The sequence below is a fragment of the Engraulis encrasicolus genome, chromosome 10, assembly GCF_034702125.1.
Source record: "Engraulis encrasicolus isolate BLACKSEA-1 chromosome 10, IST_EnEncr_1.0, whole genome shotgun sequence".
In the NCBI taxonomy this organism is placed as follows: Eukaryota; Metazoa; Chordata; class Actinopteri; order Clupeiformes; family Engraulidae; genus Engraulis; species Engraulis encrasicolus.
In genome coordinates this window covers 34,783,247-34,807,044 of record NC_085866.1, presented here as the reverse complement: position 1 = coordinate 34,807,044, position 23,798 = coordinate 34,783,247, and the positions used below count along the sequence as shown (strand labels likewise).

Sequence of the window (23,798 nt, the reverse complement as noted above, 5' to 3'; positions counted from 1 at the left end):
GGCGAAGGTGGTATGGAACAATGGTATTTTAGATTCTAATGAAAGTAGAAATTATTGTGTTAACACATCCTCTGAGGATGTGACACACTCTTGGTTGAATTCCATGAGTGACAATTCGCAATGACATAGCAAATGTGTGTTGAGTTTTACCTGTACAGTGGAGAGTCTAAGCAAAATTAAACAATCACAATTCTCTGGACACACACTGAGTCTGTCCAGATCAGTGTCGTATGAAACGGTTTTGACTCAATGAAAAGCCTTCTTTTGACAATTTAGTCAAAAGTCTTCAATCACCTCTGGCGAGACAGTTGATTTATCTTTTTTTCTTCAATTTTTGCTTTTTTTTATTTTGTTGCAGTGCATGCATGTCATGTGTAGAGTATGTGACACTATACTGACATAATCAATACACCAGCAATTTAAAGCAGCAAGTGAAAGTTGCTCGAGGAGTTTATAGTTTTGTTCAGTGATGGGTGTAAGAGATGATTTAGGACAGACATCTCTAACATGGAGGAGATGAGATGAGTGTTTGAACAGGATGCTGAGATGGCAGGCCCAGTTACTGCTGATGTCGCTGAGAATATAAAGTCGCGCACCTGAGCTCATCTCCCTCTCTACCCAGCCTCCCCTCCCCAGCGATGCAACCATGCTCTTCCTACTCCTCTACCTACACAGCGCTCTTGGTAAGTTCTTTAGGTTTTTAAACTTCATATAATGGGCTCAAATAAGTAATATAAATTCAAAAGGAAAGGACAACACTTCTACCCACTACAGTGTATTGTCCGTCAGACGTGCTATCCTTTCTTTTTCAAGCTCTGTTACTATTTTAAAATCAAGTTGACAATCTCAAACCAGAAAGCTTTACACTTTTTTACAGATGAATTTGTGTCATTTTTTTCCTATGATAAGGTTGTTGTCGTATTTGTGAAAAGTTGTGTGGCTCAGCTGAATTCAAGAATACTCCCCTTTCTCTCATTCATACTTCATTCATTGGATTTTTGTTGGTGTTACTTTTTGAATGCTTTTAACTAAATTTAGACAAATTCCAGCATAGACTGAAAAGTCATGACATAACGTGACATGACATGACATGACATGACGTGACATTTGTTTATGCATACATTTCTACTGAATCCTGCACCTTCTAAACAGATGAGCGGTGGCCTATCACAACTTCAGTGACATTTGTTTATGAAAAAAGTGAACGAGCGTCAACTGAATAGCTCTTAAATAGTAAATAAAATAACTCTTTATTAATTTAATTTAATTTAATTTAATTTAATTTAATTTAATTTAATTTAATTTAATTTAATTTAATTTAATTTAATTTAATTTAATTTAAACTTATATTAAGTATTTATTATTTCAGTTATACTGTCTGGTTTAAACTAAAAAAATTACAGAATTGATTATTTTTCATTAAAATTTGAGATAGGCCTATTCAAATGAGTTCAAGCTAAACCACCTGTACCTGAAGTTGGTTTGGGTTAGTGTGGTATGGTCTACAGCTGCCATTCTATTCCAGTCTAAAATTGGCAAAAGAAAACAGGCAAAACACAAAGCACTGGTCTTCTGGAATTGCACTCATTTGTGTTAACCACAAAACAACATTCTTCAATGCATTTTGTATCTTTAGAATAGCTTCTGTTATTGCTTTCTGTGGTGTTCTATTTGTAGAATGTTTACCTCTGTAAAGAATGAGTGCGTTTATATGCAGTTCAGTATCCCGAATATGAGACATGTCCCGGTTATGATCATATTCGGGATAAGGTGTTTATGTGAGCACAGAGCGCTATAGCCTAGTCTACATTCTTGGCCGTTATAGAATTCTCTTCAAATGCGTGTAGTAGATACCAGCAACAGCGTTCTATGGGATGCTTCGGTATTAAGGATAAGGTGTTTACATGTGTCAGTAGACCTAGGCCTATCCCGACTTCTTTCGGAATACTCCACCTAGCCCGATTTCTCAGTATCCCGAATAAGGGCTTATTCAGGATACTGAAGTCGGGAAAATGTGTTTATATGCTCAAACGCAAATTCAGGATACTTAAAATCCCGATCATATTCAGGATAGGCCTACTGAACTGCATGTAAACGCACTCAGTGACGCACACAGTCTTTAGTCACTGGACCAAGCATGCTATAATATGTAGGGCCTATTTGTATGATTTAATTTTGTAATGATGTATTTTATATATTTTTTTGGCTATATTTTATTTGTATTTATATATGATCTCATCTGATATCGTAATGCAACAGATATGACCCAAAAAACATCTGCCCCACACCAAATAAAAAGGTTGACCGTTCAAGAGTACAGCATTATATGGTATTTTTTTTCTCACTTGGTCCCTGTCAGCTGTTCAAACGAACTCAGACCTGTAGCTAAGCACTTTTTTTTGCAAATGCAGCCATGGAAAATATTGAGAGACAGCTTTTGATTTTTCAGTTTTTCTGATTTTATGGATAGGTAGGCCTATTTATTTGTGTAAATCAAATATTGTTCATTCATTCTATAAACTACGACTACATTTGACGGTGGTGAAAACAAATTTCCCTCTGAGACAATAAAGGCAATCTAATCTAATCATTTCCTCAGAATTTCGAAAGAAAATATTGTCATTTAGAGCATTTATTTGCAGAAAATTACAAATGGTCAAAATATGCAAAAGATGCAATATTTCCAGACCTCAAAAAAGGCAAAGAAAACAAGATGAGATTAACTTAAAAACAACATAATAGAGTTCAGAAATCAATATTTGGTAGTCACAGCTTGCATGTGTTTTGGTATGCATTTGACTGGTCTTTCACATCGTTCTTGGATGAATTTATTCCAGGCCTGGTACAAGAACTCAAGTTGCTGAGCTTGATAGCTTATGACCATCCAGCTTCCTCATTCCAAAGGTTTTTCAAGTGGGTTTGGGCCTGGAGTTTGGGCTGGCCATGTCAGGGTATTGATCTGGTGGTCCTCAAGCCACAGCATAATTGGCCAAACTGAGTGGCTGGAGCATTTTCCTTCTGTAAAACACTGTCCTCAGCGTTCGGGGGCAGAAGGAAACAAGTTTTGTCCCAAGATAACTTTGTATATGACTTCAATGACGCAACATTTGTATAGACGAATCTGCCCAATGCGAGCCTTACTGAAGCACCCTCAGATCATCACCAATCCATGGCCAAATTTCATATATAAATCCAACACCTGGTCCTCAAATGGTTAGAGACCATGGGCAGAGACCCGGAGAGGTCTACAAACCGCAGTGTCTTGCACCTGCTGTGGAATTTGGCAGTGAATAGGTGCTGATCTGAGGGTGCTTCATCAAGGCTGAAATCTGTAATTTTCATCTTTACAAAGGGTGCGTTACTGAAGCCCCAAAATTATCTTCAAATAGAACTTGCTTCCCTTTGCTATGACAATGTCCCAACTCTGGGGAATGTATTTTTCAGCAGCACAGGGCTCCAAGCCACGCACCTTGGTCAAATAGTGTGAAGATGAAGGGCCACCAGATCAAGACCCTGTCATGGCCAGCCCAACCTCCAGGCCAAGTGCCATTGAAAGCTTCTGAAATGTAATGAAGACAAAGAGGGATGGTCACAAGCCATCAAATAAAACTCTTCAACTTGACTTTTGGCATCCGGAGGGAATCAAGTCATCCAAAAACAAAGCGAAAGACTGATGGGGAGTATGCCAAGATCCATGGGAGCTGTTCCAATATAAATCCAGATTTATTCCACCAAATATTGATTTCTGAACTCTTTCTTTGTTAAAACATTACTTTTATGTTAAACAAAGAAGGTGTAGGCCAGAGGGCCTCAGCTTTCTGTTTAGTAGTGCGAAGGTGCTCTTTGGTTAGACGTAACTTGAAGATGTTTGATGAAATCCAAGGCATTCATCGTCTTCATTAAAAAGCTTTTACTTAAACGTATATAGTTCATACTTGAACAGTTAAAAATGCCATCATGTTTCGGCCAACGTTGGCCTTCATCAGGGTTTTTTTCTTTAATTAAAAGCTTTTTAATGAAGACGAAGAGTGCCTTGGATTTCATAAAACAATTACTTTTGTGTTGTTTTAAAGTGAATAGCTTCTTGTTTTCTTTGTCTTTTTTGAGGTCTGAAAAATGGTATTGTTTTGCAAAATAAATGCTAAATGACAATATTTTTCATTCGAAATTTGGAGGAAATGTTGTCCGTAGTTTATTAATTATTTATTTATTATTTATTATTATTAATTAAGAATTAAGGTGCTGTTTCCACGTAGCCGGATATTTTTGAAAACACATTGGTTTTGGCCTTCCGTTTCCACATAAACAGTTTTAAACTAGACATATCAAAAATCCAGCTTTAAACTCACCTGTTACAATGGAGTTTTTATTTTCATCCACATGTTGTTTTTACAACTACGTAAATAGGAGAAAAAGATGTCCACATTTAAAAATATACGGCTATGTGGAAACAGCACCTAAACAACAATGTTTGCATTACTCAAACACATATCTGTCCATAGTAAAATCAGAAAAACTGAAAATTTCAAGGTGTTCACTCAATTTTTTCTGCGGCAGTATGAACACTCCAAAGCGCCAGACCCTTTGGAATGGAACCATACTGACGGTTCCTCTGTTGATGTGGTCTCAGTACAGTTGGCCTAAGAGTCCTGACAAGTTACACCTGTGACTAGGTGTAATCACTTAAGGAGAGCTAGATCCGTGTTTCTCAACTGGTGGGTTGGGACCCAAAAGTGGTTCATGGAGGGGTCCTGGGTGAGTCGCGGAGCTGGTCTAAAATGTAGGCCCTTTTATTGCCAGTCAGAAAAATGAAACAAGATTCGGTAATGGACTGTAATGTCAAAGACAGAGTGTAGCACGGCTAATACTCCTCTCCACCAGATAGATAGGCCTATGTTGTATGTCAGCATGCATTACATTACACTTGGCTAACGCTTTTATCCAACGTGACTTTCTGTTATTTTAAGTTATTACAGGGTATTGGTTACAGTCCCTGAAGCAATGTGGGGTTAGGTGCCCTGCTCATGGGTATTTCAGCAATGGAGCGAGGTAGGGAGTGGAAGGGTGGGATTCTTACCTGCACCCCTCTTATCTAAAGCCCATCTCCTTACCCATGGATGCACCATGGCTGCCCATGCAAATGTTGGTGCATATTATCATATGCATATATTTTTGATAATTATTCTGTGACAAAAAAATGGTCTCAACACAAGGACCATGGAAACTTTTAATTTTAATGGCTAATGCTATGTGGTGCTTTTTTTAAAGAGACATACAAAATGGCTTTTATAAAATCCTGTTTTAGTTATCTAGGCCTAGGTCAAAACCTGTTTGTTTGTGATGTGTTCGTCTTCGGTGCTGTGTGAGCTTAACATGGGTATTCACATGGAAATGTACAATTTCAATTATTATACCATAACACTAAATTAAATAGCAGACAAAATAAAACTGCAAAAAGGAAAACTCAAAAATGAGTATCTATATCAATTTTCCATGCATTTTTTTATTGTGCTTACGGCCTTGGATTGGATCATTAAAAAAAAAAAAAAAATCCCATAATTTTGAAAATACTCTTTGGGGGAAAAAAGAATAAAGTACAAAAACGTAGGAGTAGATGCAAAGTCCAAACTGACAGCAAAATATTCCAGTAGAACCTGCGTGACTATCTTAAATGTGTTCAGATTATATATAGTCTATTTGACAGCTGATGTGCTTCCGGTGTACTGTGTGTGTGTGTGTGTGTGTGTGTGTGTGTGTGTGTGTGTGTGTGTGTGTGTGTGTGTGTGTGTGTGTGTGTGTGTGTGTGTGTGTGTGTGTGTGTGTGTGTGTGTGTGTGTGTGTGTGTGTGTGTGTGTGTGTGTGTGTGTGTGTGTGTGTGTGTGTGTGTGTGTGTGTGTGTGTGTGTGTGTGTGTGTGTGTGTGTGTAGTACATGGACGTACCTATGTAGGGTATATTCAGGTAAATTAAATTGGGCCATCAGATAAATTGGGCCAGATGGATTGGGCCCCAGGGCCTGAGTTTGACATCCCTAATATCAAGTGTTGTTTGTTGTGCGCCAAACACCTTTTGGAATTATGTCCAAAACATTTAATCTTGGTTTCATTGGACCATAACACATTTTCCGACATGCATTAAGGAGATTACACATATCTTTTTAACACCAGTGAAGTGACAGTGAAGTATGGTGGTGGCAGCCTCATGCTTTGGCATCTGAGGGGTGATCTTGAACAGGACTGTACAGTACACAGGAAATGTCTTCGCAATCAGACAGTTTTGGAGTGCGTTTGCAAAAAGGAGTGTAAAAATATTACCACATCAACATGTGCCATGCTGATAGACTCTTAATCTAAAAGATTGAGTGCTGTACTAGAAGCCAAGGGTACTGCAAGTATCAGTATAAGATGCACATTTATACCACCATGTTTTTTTCTATTGTAGTGTACAGGTTATAGTTTATAGTAGAGGTGGAAAAAGTTGTGAAATTATTTGTCTTTCTATCTTTTACATAAAAAAACTGGCATTTGAACAAAGGTGTAGACTTTTATAGCTACTGTATGTTTGCATGCATTTGTAGAATAACGCCATTGCATGCAGTCAATAAACACTTTAGTCTAAAGTTGCATTTAGTTGCTAAGGGGGCTGTGGTTTTTTGCTGTGCACTTTGCTGGGGGAGCAGTAGAAAACGCTAATCTGAATATCTGGCCAAGGCTGCTGAAACCACAGAGGCTTCCCCTCCTACCCATGAAGGCTGAGTCGTTACTGTGGTATCTGTGTGATTCTGCCAGATCTGTGCATATTTTCCATTGCAAACAAAGCCCTACCCAATAACTCTCACTCACACTTGCTTGCTTTAGCTCCAACTAAATGTGCAAGCAGAGAAATCTGTGACAACAATGATCAAAATGTTATATTATGTGAAATTAAGCCCAGGGTGCGTCAAGCCATTTTTACCTCCGCCATGAGGTTATGTTTTTGGTCGCTTTGGTTTGTCTGTTTGTTTGTTTGCCTGTCTGTCTGTCAGCAAGATAACTCAAACAGTTATAAACGGATTTGGATGAAACTTTGTGGGGTTGTTGGAAATGACAAAAGACATGTGATTCAATTTTGGTGGTGATCTGGATCACGAACCGGATCCAGGAATTTGTAAAAGATTCTTCACCATTGCGGGATAGGGCACATTTTTACATTCTATTTTCTAACTCCTAGTCAAATGCTCTATCAAGCAGCTTCCTTGGTGGAAGTCTGCTCTCTCTGAGTGCATTTTCAGTTGGTGCATGTTATGTGTATCTCGGCTCTCTGGACCAGAAGGTTACAGGTTCAAATCCCACCCTTACACACTGCTGAAGTGTCCTTGAGCAAGGCCCCTAACCCCACATTGCCCCAACAAGGACTGTAACCAATACCCTGTAATATGTATAGGTTGCTTGCAGATCTTTTTTACATACATAATTTCCATGTAATATTACACAAATTGTTTAAACTTTTTTACTGCTTCGTGAACTTGTAGCAATGTAAAAATCACCTCTGAATTTCTTTTGCTGTCATCCTTGGCTTGACCTGTCTCTTCTCTCCTGCCCCATGTTCTCATCATCATGTTTGTGAATTTTTGTGTATGTGTATTTTTAAGAGTGAGAGATACAGCAAGGGGGATTGGAGTCAAGGCCAGTGAATTTAAATGTGAATGTGAATAATAATGACCTTCACCGAGGCTACGCTTTCGCTCGCGTTGGTTTGTCTGTTTGTCTGTTTGTCTGGCTATCTATCTGTCAGCAGAATAACGTTGAAGTAAAAGTTATGCACAGTTTTTGATGAATTTTGTGGAGTTGTTTGAAATGCAAAAGGAACAAGTGATTACATTTTGGTGGAATTGGTGGATTTTTAAAAAAGATGATCTTTATTTGCGGGACAGGGTGCATGTTGACATTTCAGTTTCTAACTCTTAAGCTTCCTTGGTGGAGGTCTGTACTGTCTGATTGCATTTCTTGTCCATACTATTTTTCTCACCATCTTGAAAAACTGAAAACGGGTCCCACAGACCCCAACACCGTACAAGGGTTAGAGGTGGCATATGTAATTGAATTTTATTTCCAAAATGTATGCTTAGGGTTGTACATTTAGGGTTTAACTCCAAAAAATTTTTTCATGGATTCTATAACAATTGGACCTGCTAAATGACATATCAAAAATCTAGTAAAATATAACTTTGGGAAATGCGCTATTCTCGACATGGCTGCCAGAGGCTTATAATAAGGGTCTAGAGACACTCCAGGTGAATAGGCCAAAAATGTAAGCTTGTCGATATCACCATGAAACTTAACTCGGTGATTACTCACATATTTGTGAGAAAAAAATCAAGTCAAGTCAAGTAGCTTTTATTTGTCCCAGCTTGGGCAATTGTATGCAGCGGTAGAAGCACAAAGACACACACACACACACACACACTTCATTATGAAGACTTGTAAGGTAAAAGGTAAGGGATTAAAATAATAAATAGTTCATTAATAAATACATTTTGGATTAGGAGTTTGTACAGAGTAAGATTTTAAAAGATAAAAGTGCTATGGGAAGGTGGGGTGCACAATATAAAAGACATGCTTAAAAATAAATACATAAATAAATACACACCTGACCTATGGCTATTTGCACTTCTTAGTGGAATTGAGCAGCTGGATGGCAGAAGGTATAAAACAGTTCTTGCATCTGTTTGTTCGGGCTGGTGGATAGTTTAAACTAGAACCAGTTTTAAATATTGCAAGTTTTTTGAAATGTTATGTTTAAATATGGTAATTAGACTATATGTAATTAAAATTATGTTCTGTCCATTGTTAATATTTGATTTGATTTGATGTTGGGGGATATGCCACAAATAATCCTATGAACTTTGTTGACATGGCAAATAAACTCTTGAACATGAACTTGAAGTTGAAATATGCATTACATCTCTAAATGTAGAAACTCAAAATCTGAAAAAGCCACGCTCAAAATGATTCTTTTATTTTATTTATAGTGAGTCAAAAGATATGTTCAGATGAGATTATAGATATCTTTTTTTGGTTTTTTTAGTAAATCTAAAAATCTTTGCGCAGATACCCCAACTATCGTTTTTTTCCCCCGAACTATGGTTATTTAACACCTCTATTAGATTTAAATAATTGAGTTTTATGTTTCTCAATTAATTCCAGACATTCTTTTTGTCTGGTAATATCATTCTTAGCATTTACCACGGCAAGGTCAGCTGTCCTCAACTCATAGCCTCTCCACAGGGTTGTCCCAAGGGCTGGTGCTGTGGCTCCTTTGCCATGTACACCACATCACCACGTTATCTGTTCTCACAGCTTCTCATACTGTTACACTGATGAAGCACAGTCATACCTGTAATTTGTGACAGATGACTCCACGGTCTATAAGCACACTTGCCTCTCTGATATCCACCTTCATTTGAAACTTCAAACGGCACTGCTGGCAATTCCAGTCAAACACTCAGGCTGCCATGATATCAAACTCAATATGGACTCTGCTACTGTTGCCCCAAACAAGGTCACAAGAAAGCTAGGTGTCATTATTGATGATCATTCTATCATGCTCTGACCACATAGCCTCAATATCCCAGTCATGCTGCTTCTCACTGTTCAATATACATAAAATCAGACTTGACCTGACCTAATATGACTCAACTGCTGGCCATGATCATCTCTGACCTCAACTACTGCAACTTTCGGTAACACTTTCTATGAAGCCTATATCTATAGCACATTATGAGCGCATTGATAACAATTTATAATGAACATTATAATTACTTACAGCGCATTACAACTACACCCATGATGTTTCATGATGTGTTATGTTAACAGTAATGAATAACCATGAATCTAGGTTATAATGCTATATAAATCCAAGGGTGTTATTAGTGCTCGTGTCTGGATATAAACTAGGCTGCCTGATGGCATTGCCTGATGACACCCTTGGATTTAAAAGGCATTATAAGATAGATTCATGGTTATTCATAACTGAGCATCATGAGTGTAGTCATAATACGTTGTAAGTAATTATAATGTGCATTATAATTTGTTATAAATGTGCTTATAATGCGCTATAGATATGAGCTTTAAGTAAAGTGTTACCCAACTTTCTCCTGACTGGTCTTCCAGCTTGTGCAATAAGAACTTTGCAAATGTCACTGCATGTTACTCCTCTTTATTTGCTACTCAAATTGAATACAAGGCCTTGAGCCTTGACAAAGTATACAGCAGGCTCTGCCTAATTTAAAGCTATGCTAAAGCCCTATGCTCCTTCTAGGACTTTGTCTTCCAGGACCTTGCCCTCTACTTACAAAAGTATGGCGTCTGTCTGTTCAGTTCAGCTGCTGAAAGACCCAAAACACACAGTGACACCATGATTCATCACTGATGATGTGCACCGACAATGATTATGCATTTGGCAATTTTGACTACTACAATATGCTGACAAAAACATATTAACATACACAAGATTACTGGGATTCCAATATGAAAGCAATAGGTCTTTTGCAGTAATAATGTAATTATCATGTATTTATTTTTTATTTTTTTATTTTAAAAACTTGAAAATGACATCTTTCCTGAAGTCAGATTTTTCTATATTTAATATGTTAGTAATGACACCTAGATGTATTCAAATAATTTCAAAAATATTATGTATACATTTTTTTGGGTTGGGTGAGTTTTGTCCATAGATGCATTCGTCTAGCTACCCATTCACAAATTATATTCTTTAGTGAATATTTTTAAATAAAGGAAAAAGTCTGACTAAATAGTACGTTTTGTAACCAATAATGTTTAGAAATGACATGCATTACCTTTAACTTACTCAAATTCAGATAGGAAAAAAATAAATCACCTTTGTGTCACCTTCGCCCCTCATCTGCACGGCATAGTGTGCAGTGCATAACCAACCCCCCTTGTGCACCTCTCTAGCGCAAAACAGGCTGATGCTGTTCGGCACGGACAACCCGTGCAGCGGCCGAGTGGACATCCACGACGGAGGGCAGTGGAAGCATGTGGGCAACAAGGGCTGGACAGACACCAACAGCCAGGTGGTGTGCAAGAGCCTCCGTTGTGGCGAAGTTCACAACACCATCACAGAGTACATAGACGACCGCAACCTCCACGAGTCAACTTGGGCCCAAAACCTCCGGTGCTCTGGAAAAGAGGAAAACCTGTGGACATGTGGTCATGACAAGACTTCCCAAGCACTTCCCAAGCAACATGTATACGTCACCTGCTCCAGTGAGTGTAGCATCAACACATGACGGTCTGCCTCTGCAGCCTACATATAATATAATATAATATAATATAATATAATATAATATAATATAATATAATATAATATAATATAATATAATATAATATAATATAATATAATATAATATAATATAATATAATATAATATAATATAATATAATGGTTTCAATATAGCCTAAAATCATATAATATAATGGTAAAAATACAGTATGTAGTTGTATCATATAATGTGATAATATGAAGAATGCTGCAACCTGATCTGTATTAAGCAACCTGAATGTTGGGTTTAAAGTATGTTACACTTCACTTTTACACATAGAAAGACCAAAGCTTAGTCTGGATAAACAAAGATGTGCTGGATTCGTGAAGCTGACAACAGACAGAGATTACACATTGTGTGCTGCTGATGAAAGTGGTAAGAGTTTAATATCACCATCTATTCTTAGATTTCAATTTTAAATTTAATGTTAAATTAAATTAATATTACTTTATTTAATGACTTTGTATTTCACAACATTACTATATTTCTGTGAATAACCCATTGTAAGTCAGCAGGCTAGAGTGATCATTTGACATTGACATGAGGAATAGTAGACCATTGTAGAGTTATAATCTTTCTCCACTGGTTTGGCTCATTTCTTGAAATAGAGATGATATTCTCAAAAAGAAAGCTAAAACAAAACAAAACAAAAGGCCTTATGATATATATATCATTGTGTTCACCAATGTAGGCCTATATAGGCCTGCATGGATTACACCATAATTTGGAAATGTACTAATCGGATCCCAAATGGCACAGCAATCCAATGTAGCACTTTTAAAGTGCAGTTAAATGGAATTACAGTTGTGGTCTGTTTAGTTTGCCTGTGATTGTGGTATTGGCAAAGTGATTGTTCATGCTATACTGTGATTTGCAAATGGACTTATTGAAGCTTACAGGTTACTACATATTGGCTTGTTATGGAAAAAAAAATATGATGGAAAGCATACCTTATCATTTTTTAAGTATTTCACTGCTATTCAATCTCGCACACAATTCCTCGTGTCTCAAATATGTCCTGGAATGAATGTTTTGTTTGTTAACTGCTCTGTAAACTATGCAGTGATTGATAAACTCCTAAGAAGAAATCAAAGCAAACATCGTTGTCAACCAAGTGAACATCCCTCTCAGAATCGCAACCTTTGTTTTATAAGCGCATTTTTTAAAATGAATGTTGTCCACCCATAGTATATAGTCTAGTGAATTATACAGGCCCAGGCAAAAAGAATGGAATCACCTGTCGCGGAGGATGTTCATCCAGTCATTTTTATTTTTTAGAAACATGATGGAATACAGACCAGACTCAGAACTTAACTCATTTCAAAGGGCAACTGTCTGGTCTTAAGAAACACCAAAAGAAATAATTAAAAATAATTGCATTAGTAAGTAATAGGAACCTTTCTAGAGCATGCATAGGAAAACAAATATGGTATCACCAGTGGTGTAGTCTACAGGGATTTCAGTATACCCACTTAAAATTGATTGATCCATTGTTTTGAATAGCACAAATATACTGTATACAGTAGGCCTATACTCATTAAAAAAAAATGCTCAAATATACAGTACCCACCATAAAAAAAGTATACTACACCACTGGGTATCACTCAGCTCTGAGGAAAAAAATATGGAATCATGAAAAACAAACACACAAACAAGCACTTGAAAAACTTTTTTGTACCACGTCTAGATTTTAGAACAACTTACAGCCTCGGAGTAATGGTAGTAATGAGAAAAAAATGGTAGCTTTCATCAATTTTGCTTCAAATGTCTCTGATTACAGTGACAGAACATCTTGACAGGTTGGAACCTTGCCATCGACCATTTTTCTTAAACTTCCACCGCAGATATTCTGTGGTATTTGAGTTCCAAATGATTTGTAGGCCATGCCACTTGGCTTGATGTGTTTATCTGTGTTCCAATACGCGGCTGAATATTGCATAGGCCTAATTATTTAAACATCACGTCAAATCACAAATTAGTAGTGTCTTGTTGACTTATGCCAAATGAACGCAGCACTCCCGCCGAGGCTGCACCAATTGAAACAGGGGATACAGCCATAAAATAGAAAAATGTTTCAGAATTTTTTCCATATTTTTACGATAACAATTTGTTGCGCTACAACTGCTGCTGAAGTTGGCGATCATTGTCATCTCAAGTCCAACTTGAGAACTGCGTACACCGCCTCAGACCTGTCGTACTGATGTCATCTTTACTGTGCAATGTGATTTGGTAAATGCCAACCTTTCACAGAAAAGAACATACACATCACGTAGGCACGCACACATGTTTTTTGTCTCATGCTAGTTTGATAAATGAGGGCCATAATGTCTTTGAGTGAGTTCATATGAGAGCAGCTATTGGTTCTGAAACAACTGTTTCTTATTCAACAGTTTCATTTCGCACTTCACATCTCTGAGAATCTCGCAATCTTGATTGGTTCCACCTCATTTTGATGATCACCGCACCTAACGAAATTGCATTTATGCCTCACCCGTGTGAGTGGGCAGCCCCAAACAGCACCCCATGGGAGCAGTGTGGTGGTACAGTACCACGCTCAGGGTACCTCAGTCAGAAGGGTGGGGGAGAGCCTCAGTCAGAAGGGTGGGGGAGAGCCTCAGTCAGAAGGGTGGGGGAGAGCCTCAGTCAGAAGGGTGGGGGAAAGCACAGGTTAATCAAACTGGCAACGCTTGGGCCTGACACCCTAACCACTTAATCATGCCTACACTGTATTTCCAAGTGTCTCATTTTAACCCATATTGTTTACTGGATTTTGTATAGCTAAACAGCAGATTGGAGAGAAGGTGTGTAAAGAACTCAACTGTGGTGAACCTACCTCAAGTCCAAACCCCCTTGTCTGGGGAGGGGGATTGGATAAGACGAAATATAACTGTGTGGGTGATGAAAAATCCCTCTGGCGGTGTATTGACTGGTCTTCATCGGGCACATGTGTAGAACCAGTCAGTGTCACCTGTACACGTGAGTTATACATTATGTTGTATTTATTTTTCCTCCACAGTACATAAATGTGAAACATCAAGGTTGGACCTATTAAATAAACAGATTAGATTAGATTAAATTAGATTAGATTACCATTTATTGTTTCTACAGAACATATTTTTTGTGGACATGAAATAATGTGATTTACAATGTGCGTGTGTGTGTGTGTGTGTGTGTGTGTGTGTGTGTGTGTGTGTGTGTGTGTGTGTGTGTGTGTGTGTGTGTGTGTGCGTGCGCGTGTGTGTGTGTGTGCGTGTGTGTGTGTGTGCGTGTGTGTGTGTGCGCGCGCGCACGTGCGTGTGTGTGTGTGTGTGTTTGTTCTGTGTCCCTCATAGACCATTTCCACTTCCGTCTAAGGGGAGACAAATCACACTTGTGCTCAGGGGACCTACAAGTGTTTGGAAGTGGAGAGAAGTGGGAGCCCGTGACCAGTGAGAGCTTTACCAAAAATTTCACAAACTGGAGTCCCAAAGACATCTGCGATCAGATGGACTGTGGAGGAGATGGCAGTCATAAGATCAATGGTGGCAAAGTTTCTCTTTCCTGCTCAGGTACAAGCGGAATATCTGTATTGCTCCCTATTGATTGATTTCATAACTGATTACTCATCTTTTAAACTCCTAAGACCAGGCCCCTGTTACCAAAATGTGTTGTGACTGAAAAGACCAATTGGCACTGGCATGTAATACTATGGTAGTAAAGTATTTTCAATGACTAGGATATTGTTCCACTGTCGGAACTGTGCACATTATGAGGCTACTTGTCTATTGGAAAATCGTATCGCTTTTAGAGGCTATGTCCCGCTTCACGATATGCCCATATGTTGGATGTGTTAGAGGGCTGACAGTAACTAGATATTTGATAGTGTATGACTAAACAAGTATCATGTACTGTAAAATAGCCATGATTCTTAGTTGGCATATTATTACGTACTGGCTATTGAAGTGGCATTTTTGTTTTCTTCGGTCTCAGATAATGTCACCATGGCACTAGAAGGTGGCACATGCCATGGGACCATCTACTTACAGAGAAACACTGAAAAGACGGCAGTATGTTATGCTGATGAAAAGATTGGTCAAATAGCATGCAAGGAGATGGAATGTGGTGGGTTTATTAAAACTTACCAAAGGCCCATATCGGGTTACGGGTGGAAATTGTCTTGCAAAGACCATGCTCAGTCCTTGTGGCACTGCCAAAGATCGCAAGCCTCATGTGGCCAACAATCGCAAGCCATCATGTGCTCAGGTAAATGTCCACCCCTGCTGTTGCTTGTATTTAGTGTTTAGTCACCACAACTGTCACCTACTGTGTATATAATAATTAAACATTTTAATTATTTAAGCCTGCATTTTCTCTTATTATTTAAGTGTCCTGTGGCATGAGACTGTGTTTTCTTACTGTGACATGATGTTTCGTTTGTGCCCCAGAAGTTTATGCCTACTGTTGACTTATAAGTCTGGCTGCAGTCTAGGTCGGTCTCATTCCAACTACTACATCCACTTACCTTACCTGCCACTTACCTGCAACCACTTGGTGTTTGCCGATATACTGTACTTTATTACCTGTTTCATTGTAGTATTTTGGTACATTTTTGCAAATCTGTCAATACCTGTTAGAAATAGCATATTTTAAATACACTGTAGGTCTACTTGTAGATTGCAGTCCGTAAGTATGGTGTTGGAAAATATACTTGTGTACTAGTATTTGTAAATAATATTGTAAGCTTTTGTTTTTTTAGTACTGTGCTTAAGTATTAGAGAATATAGGGTACTATTAGTTATTTTTTTTGTATTATATTATATATATATATATATTATATATATTATATATATATATATACATATATATATACAGACACATTATAGTGTTCAAAGTACTGTACTTATGTATCGTATTGGAAAAATCCGTTAAAAATCCGTATTGGAAAAATCCGCTCCTGGACACGGATGTTAAGGACACAAAATCTGTGTCCAGGAGCACGGATTTTGCCAAAATTCTGTGCTCCTGGACACGGAATTATTTTCCGTGATGGACACACAGAAGTGCTCTCTCTATACTCCCACAGCTCTGTTTCCACAGTCTTGTGTTTTCCCAGGATTTTTCTAATTTCAAATATTTTTTCTCAAAAAAACATTTCTTACTGACAGGGTTAGGGTTAGGGATTGTTTTGGTCTGGGTACAGCTAGTATTCTTTCATTCATTATATGAATTTGATAGCCTAGCAACCATCTGGAAAAGGTATTTCTCAAAAATATGTCTTTAATGACAGGTTAAGGTTAGGGAATGTTTTGGTCAGGGCACAACTTAAATAACTATATCATTAGAAAATACATACCAAATGCTAATCCTAAACAAAATAATGCTAGAGTTAACACAGTGTTGTGGTAATAGCCTTTAGGAAGCACTTCCGTGTGCCCATCACGGAAAACAATTCCGTGTCCTGGAGCACGGAAAACAATTCCGTGTCCAGGAGCACGGAATTTTGGCAAAATCCGTGCTCCTGGACACGGATTTCGTGTCCTTAACATCCGTGTCCAGGAGCACAGAATTTTTGGAGATCAGGCTGTGAAAAAAGATGTTGAGACTCACAAGATTGTTGTAAAATGTCATTCTTCAGTCTGTGTGTGTATTGTCACAGTAGGCTGTATTTTTCCACACACATTCCATAATATGAAGGTGATCTACAGTATATGATAAAGGGATTGAATTTGTCTACTTTTTCATTGACTGACTAACTGATTTGACAACTGGTTGATGCTTTCATCCTTGAACTGTTATAGACAGCTACAAGGTGCGCCTCCGCGATGGTCTGGACGAGTGCTCTGGGAGGGTGGAGGTGCAGTACCAGGGCAGCTGGAGGAAGGTTCAGAAGACGAGGTGGGACAAAGGGCTCTCTGACCGAGTGTGCAAAGATTTGGGGTGCGGTGAATCCCATAAAGACGGCAGTGGCATTTTTATCGATGGGACCGACGATAACAAACCACATCTACAGTTGACTGAGAAGTGCGCAAAAAATGTCCATATCCTTAAGTGCCTGACTGAGAGCACTTCGCAACAGAAGAAGGAATTCATTGATGTTATTTGCCAAGGTAAATAGGACAGCAGTGAGTAGCCTACAGTATAGTGTGTGTCACTCTCCAAACATGACTACCACAACCCAATCAATCTTTTTTTCCCCACTGTTTGAGCCTAGGGAAAACAACACAAACCCATAACATCTGGGTTATGTATATAACCCCAGTTCCCTGAGAAGGGACCAGACCTATTACTCATGGGACATGATCGACCTTGGTTGATCCACGAAGCATTTTTTATATCTTTAATCAAGCCGAATGGCAGATGGCTGTGTCAGTCAAGCTAGGGTCCGCCCACCGGCGGCGGCTATTACTGCACTGACGCCCATCTCACTTCCTCTTTCGCTGCTGAGCCCCTCAGCAGAGACGCCGTGTGCTCAACCTAGTAATAGGTCTGGTCCCTTCTCAGGGAACTGGGGTTATATACATAACCCAGATGTTCCCTATCGCAGGAACTGCGACCTATTACTCATGGGACCGCCTCCAATCCCGCACACGACGTGGCTATGCAGAGGGCACCATTCGGAATACGGTGCAGTGAGGGCCCCGCAACTTCCCAGGGCAGGGCCCCACCACCACCAGAACCACACACACAGTATGCCAACGCCCAGCTATAGGGGAGCGACAGGTAGTGGTGCGACTACACAGAGGCCAAACCTCCCCGTTGCCAGCAGTTAACACAGCCCGTGGGGCAGAGGGTCAGCCACCTCCCACATGAAGAATCAAACAAAAGAGTGGAGAAACTCCACCCTGTCGCCCTCCATATGTCAAACACACATCCATCTGTATATGGGCCAAGACAACGACACCCCCCTCGTAGAGTGTGCACACAGACCCACTGGGGGTGCCAAAGGAGTCCTCTGTAGACAAACTCAGTAGCCTCCACCCATACGCGGCTGGAGCTCTGGAGCTGGAGCTGGGGCTGGGGCAGGTAGAGACCCAGTCTCTTTTTGGAGAAGTCAATGAGCAGGGCTTGACTCCACGGCGAGTCGGAGAGGACTGGAGCCCAGGTCGAGCGAGCCCTAGGCCTGGCTGGAGCTCTGAAGCTGAAGCTGGGGCCAACCAAATATGCCAACTTACGCCTGAAGTGGGCCTTACCTCCCGAGGCTGCCTCATGACAAATACATAGCAGAGTGCAGCACCTAAACCCTGTGTGCCATCCAAACACAAGCGGAGGGCACACACAGGGCAAAGCTGAAGCTGGGGCCAACCAAATATGCCAACTTACGCCTGAAGTGGGCCTTACCTCCCGAGGCTGCCTCATGACAAATACATAGCAGAGTGCAGCACCTAAACCCTGTGTGCCATCCAAACACAAGCGGAGGGCACGCACAGGGCAAAGCTCATGTAAATAAACCCCCAAGAACAACCCAATGGGGGGGAGTGAAGAGACCAGCTAAACAAGGAGCTGACATTAGGCATAAGGCTGTGTCCACTGCGGGGTGGGAAAGCCGCATTCTGGCGTAACACCACCGCACCATCCTCCGCAGAGAAGCGCGGGCAGGCCGGATGTACCAACAGCGCATGTACAGTATGTCACTGAGGCGCTAGGCCAAGGACAACATCACCAACAATACTGTCTCAAATGCCAATTTTTATTCTTTTATTTATTTATTTATTTTATGTTCAATGGCTGAGTTAGGCCCGCAGTGCCGTCATCATCAAAGAGGGCGGTACAGAGGTAACAGGGAATGAGTGGCGGAGAGAGAGGCAGGGGAGGAGCAACAAACTGACCCAGGCCGGTAAAACGTAAGAGTGCTCAACCATGTAGGACATGGTAGGGCCCAATAATTATGTTTGAGGGAAAGCAGCTTGACACATGCTGACGAGAGAAGCCCAAACTGGGGGTCCACTCGTGCCCGTAGAATTTTCAGCAGGCCCCATGCCGACAAAGGCCCGGGTGGGGCACGCCATATGCCCATCATGACACGTGTCACCAGGGGATGCGAACACAGAGTTGCACACCCAAACCCAGAATGACATGTTGAGACTGCCGCCACATACAGTGTAATTGTCAAGGCTGCCATCGCTTGGTCCAAAAGATGCCGGGGAAAGCCAAGAGTGCCGGCAACAGGACACTAAAAGGAGTCGGGCCCCAGGTAGCGCATCACACCAACAAACATGTCACGCCAGCGCAGAAAGCAGGAGGGCAGACAGAGCCCTGGAATTCTGGAGAGCCCCTGCCACCTCACCAGACAGGCCGACATCCGATAGTTACAGCCTCTCCGAGGCCAGGCCACTAGTGCCGGCCGTGGCCATGCTATCACCCCGTCGACCAGCCTCAGTAAGACCTAGCACAGTGGGATCACCTATGGCGGGCCCACTGCCAAACAGCAGAAATCGAGAAAGCATGACTGGGCAGCTCCAGCTGGAGCCACCAGAATACACATCATCCTCATGCACCCTGGCCAGGAGCAAAGGGAGAAGGACAGTTGGGGAAACCATAAAGTGTCCCCAGGTCCAGGGCTATGCCAAGGCAGCCACTCCCCAGGGACGATTATCCCCCTGGGAAAGCTCACAAGGGGCAATGCACAGTTAGCCATATCACAAACGGGTCGATGTTGGCCCTGCCAACTGAGATCAGAATGCTCTCCCCCACCTTTGTACGCAGAAGCCATGCTGCTGCATGAAGGTAGCCCCTGAAAGCAATGCCACATAGAACAGGGGCAGGGAATGTACTCCATCGTGCACGGTGATGCATGCCAGTGATGTTTAACCTATGGGCCGGGGCCCATTGGGGGGCCCTGAAGGTGTACCAAGTGGGCCTTGAAATAATATTCCAAAAACCACAATCACATTATGGTGTGTGTTGCTGCTGATTTATGTGAGTTTTATTTGTATTCGGGTCCGAGGTGGGCCCCGAACCTTTGTGACACTTTCGAGTGGGCCCCAAGTTGGAAAAGGTTGGGAACCCCTGATGCATGTAATCGCCAAAGTGTCGTCTGATCCAACCTACACAGGAAGGGGCGAAAGCCTAGCAGCACTGTGAGGAGCCCAAACACCTTGACATGTAGTTTGGCTTGGCTGGCGGGCCAAAAGCCATTGACCACCATGCTGTGACCGATCCGTGGTGGACGCATAAGGTGCCATGGTTAACCGGCCCCCCACCACACTGACAAGCACTCAGGGGTCTACCAAACCCCTGTGCCTGTCCCTGCTTGGGTAGAAATACTTAGAAGTGCGTCAGACCCGAAAAAGCCCCAGTCACAATAAGCACATTGGCAAGGGCACCACTGCCGCGCCAAGCATGCCCAATAACTACAGGGACAACTGTGTTGTCCCCGGCCAACCCAGGGAGAACAGGCTGAGTGACATCAGTAAACTGTTCATGCGCTCCAGGTACAGTAGGGGATGCGGGCCCTTAGAAATAGGGGCCAGTCAGACTGAGGAATACAACCGGCTGGGCCAGGAGAAGAAACCTCTGAATGACTCATAATAATAAGTAATATTATGATTAGCTCGGCCATCATAATAATAATCATTGTTATCATTATTATTATTATAGGTATTACCATTCTTGTAATTATTATTATAATTAATAATAATAATAAATCCCGACCTCTCCCAATGGGCTGTAACACCGCTATAACAGGCAATACCAAGCACGTGAACACGCACGAGAGAGAGAGCGAGCGAGCGCGCCGAGCTCCACTCCAAAGCATGACTAGAACTCCTAGGATGCAAACGCAGAAAGACCTGTGTCTGACATGGTTGGGTATATGTGAAATGGGCAGACGCCAGATCCATAATGACGACCCAGTCATTAATTGGCAAGTACACTCGACGAAAATGCGCATGTGGAGTGGACACAGAACAGAGCAGTCCCCGATGCAAGGCCACAAGGCAAGACAGAGGCTGGCGTGAAAACCCATGTGCGTGAATGACAGCAAAATAGGCAGCTGGCATAAAGTAGCCCCCGTTGCGCAGCCACCAGACATCTGGAGAGCGCACACGGAGACGGGGCGAACCCAATTACGCACGCATTGCCATTGAACCAGTACAGAATGTAAGGCCCCAGTGTCAATGCAAAACGCAGGAATATCCTGCGTCGGACAAGAACAGACATAGTGCGCCAGGCAGACGTCAGTATCAAGAAATATAATACAACACAGAACCGGGCGAATGCACCCGACAAAACGATGTGGAGTGAGCATTCTACATTCCCGAGATTTCAGTCACTTTATTTACCCTCAGAGGGAAAACAAGTATAACTTTGCCCGGTATGCCGTAAATTGAGGCTCGGGCACCAGCTTTCGGTCGTGTTAACAATTGTAAATAGTATTGCTAGCCAGCAGTCGAAGCAAAACCATTGCGCGCTCCCGCGCGTCGTTATCTGCCTGGCCAAGCTGTGTATGAAGCCCGTCCAGTGGGCGCAAGAGCCAGACACGGAGATAAGCGCGCGAACAGTGCGCGCCTCGTCTCGTGACTGTACACAAAACGCAGGGAGTTCTCCCCTGTGCCAACCCCATAACAGTAGCACGACCCTCCATATAGCAGAATGAGAGCGCGTTATAAGTCTGGTTTCCCGTTGCAGAGGCCCACGAGAGCGCTGCGAGGGATACTTTTACTTTATTTAAATTAATTAATTAATTCAGACCTGTGCCAAGGTGAAGCGCTGCGTCTCCACTCCCTTTATAGCCGAGATTAGGGAGGGTGAAATGTTTGGATGTCCTGCACAGAGGCTCCTCAGAGCGGCAGTGCAAGATAGGTAGCCTACCTTTAAGGCATTCACAGATAGTCGTGCAATCACAGACCGTACATGGGGGGAGAACAACATTTTATTTCACAACTGACCATCAGAAGGGACCGTGCAAACCATCAGTGTGCAAACAGATCAATTTGTTTATTTGATGTGTACATGACATGTGTTCGGGCAACACATTGGGCGAACCAGGTGCTTACGTGAACATACAGTGGGTCACAAGTGTGTGGCACTGGGTGTGTCCTTACGGTGTACAACGGGGACCATGGGACAAAACGTGCCAGTGGTCCCACATACAGTAGAGGTCGGCGTAATCCAGCTTGTGTTCGGTAGACGTCCCCGTCCGTCCATACATGCGACAAAGCCCCAGGCTGCTGCTCACAGGGCTAGTATAGGTCCGAGTCTAATCGGCCTACGAGCCCAACTTACCTGTGTCAACACTTCCATGCGCCCAGTACAAGTAGTCAAACCACCCGTCAGAGCCATGCTACAGGGCGGGGGAGAGGCTAAAAGCCTAACTGAGCTAGCAGCGCGCGCCATGGGCTAGAAGGGGGTACACAAGCCGGTCAGGGAGGGGTCGGAACTCAGGGGCTCGAGGAGCTAGCTGGCTAACCGGCAGGTTAACACGCTCGACTGGCCTAGCAGCAGTGTTGGGAAAGTTCATTTTCTACAGGAACTAGTTCAAGTTCAAGTTCACAGCTCTCAGAATGAACTAGTTCGTTCATAGTTCATATTTTTTTCAGAATGAAGTAGTTTGTTCATAGTCCACAAAATAAATGAACTAGTTCATTTCAGTTCACAAAAAAAATCTAAATTCATTGACAAAGCCCATATAAATACTCCACAGATAGCCATTATTTAATTAGTGTTAACAATGACATTGCTGGATATTACTGTATTTTACTTGTGCATTAGAGCAGCGGTTTATTATTAGTAGTAATAGAGAGTAGGCCTATAGTCCTTAACTGTGTTTTCTGCAGTGTTGGGAAAGTACATTTTCTACTAGTTCATTGTTCAGTTCACAACTCACCCCCAATGTTGAAAAAAGTGTAGGCCTAAAGCCTAAATTAGTTTTAACAATGAGATGTTAGATATTAGTCTACTGTATTTTAGTTTTGCATTAAGAGTGGTTTATCAGTAGGCCTAGTAGTCCTTTAGAGTGTTTGTTATTTAGACACTGTGTGCTGAGCGATTTCACTTCTTTTCTGTTACTGTATGGACTGGACTTACATCGGGTGCGTGGACTAACGTTTTCCTGCACTGTTGTTCTCAAGTCAAGTCAAGTCAAGTCAAGTCAAGTTTATTGTCAATTTCTTTACATGCACTGGTCATACAAAGAATTTGAAATTGCGTTTCTTGCTCTCCCATGCAGACATAGACTAATCTAGGTAAGGACATAGACAGTATAGACATAGACAGTACTCATACATGGACATAGACAGTATGGACGTAGACATTGCTCATACAGACATTTAAAGTGCAAGACTGGACAACAGAAGACTTGTAGAGAACATACATTAAGAGGAGGTATTTTGTTGTTCTTTTTTCTAAAAGTCCTTTATAGCGTTCTGACATAGTAATAGTAGCATTTGAAGAAATAAATAATTAAAAAAAGGTTTTTATTAAATACACCAGCAGCAGTATGTGTGTGTGTGTGTGTTTGTATGTGTTTTGTGTGCGTGTGTGCGTGTGTGTGTGTGTGTGT

General features: G+C 41.4%; 1 protein-coding gene across 1 annotated transcript in view; it reads left to right on the top strand.

Moving 5' to 3' along the window:
- Window positions 1-624: 624 nt before the first annotated feature.
- The window catches only part of LOC134456996 (antigen WC1.1), a 37,084-nt gene continuing 13,910 nt past the window's right edge, over window positions 625-23,798 (top strand). The window contains exons 1-7 of the mRNA XM_063208708.1: window positions 625-683; window positions 10,954-11,265; window positions 11,600-11,695; window positions 14,099-14,296; window positions 14,653-14,868; window positions 15,290-15,562; window positions 17,098-17,406. Of these exons, the coding sequence (XP_063064778.1) occupies window positions 647-683; window positions 10,954-11,265; window positions 11,600-11,695; window positions 14,099-14,296; window positions 14,653-14,868; window positions 15,290-15,562; window positions 17,098-17,406 (1,441 nt within the window). The 5' untranslated portion in view covers window positions 625-646. The remainder of the gene's footprint in view (window positions 684-10,953; window positions 11,266-11,599; window positions 11,696-14,098; window positions 14,297-14,652; window positions 14,869-15,289; window positions 15,563-17,097; window positions 17,407-23,798) is intronic.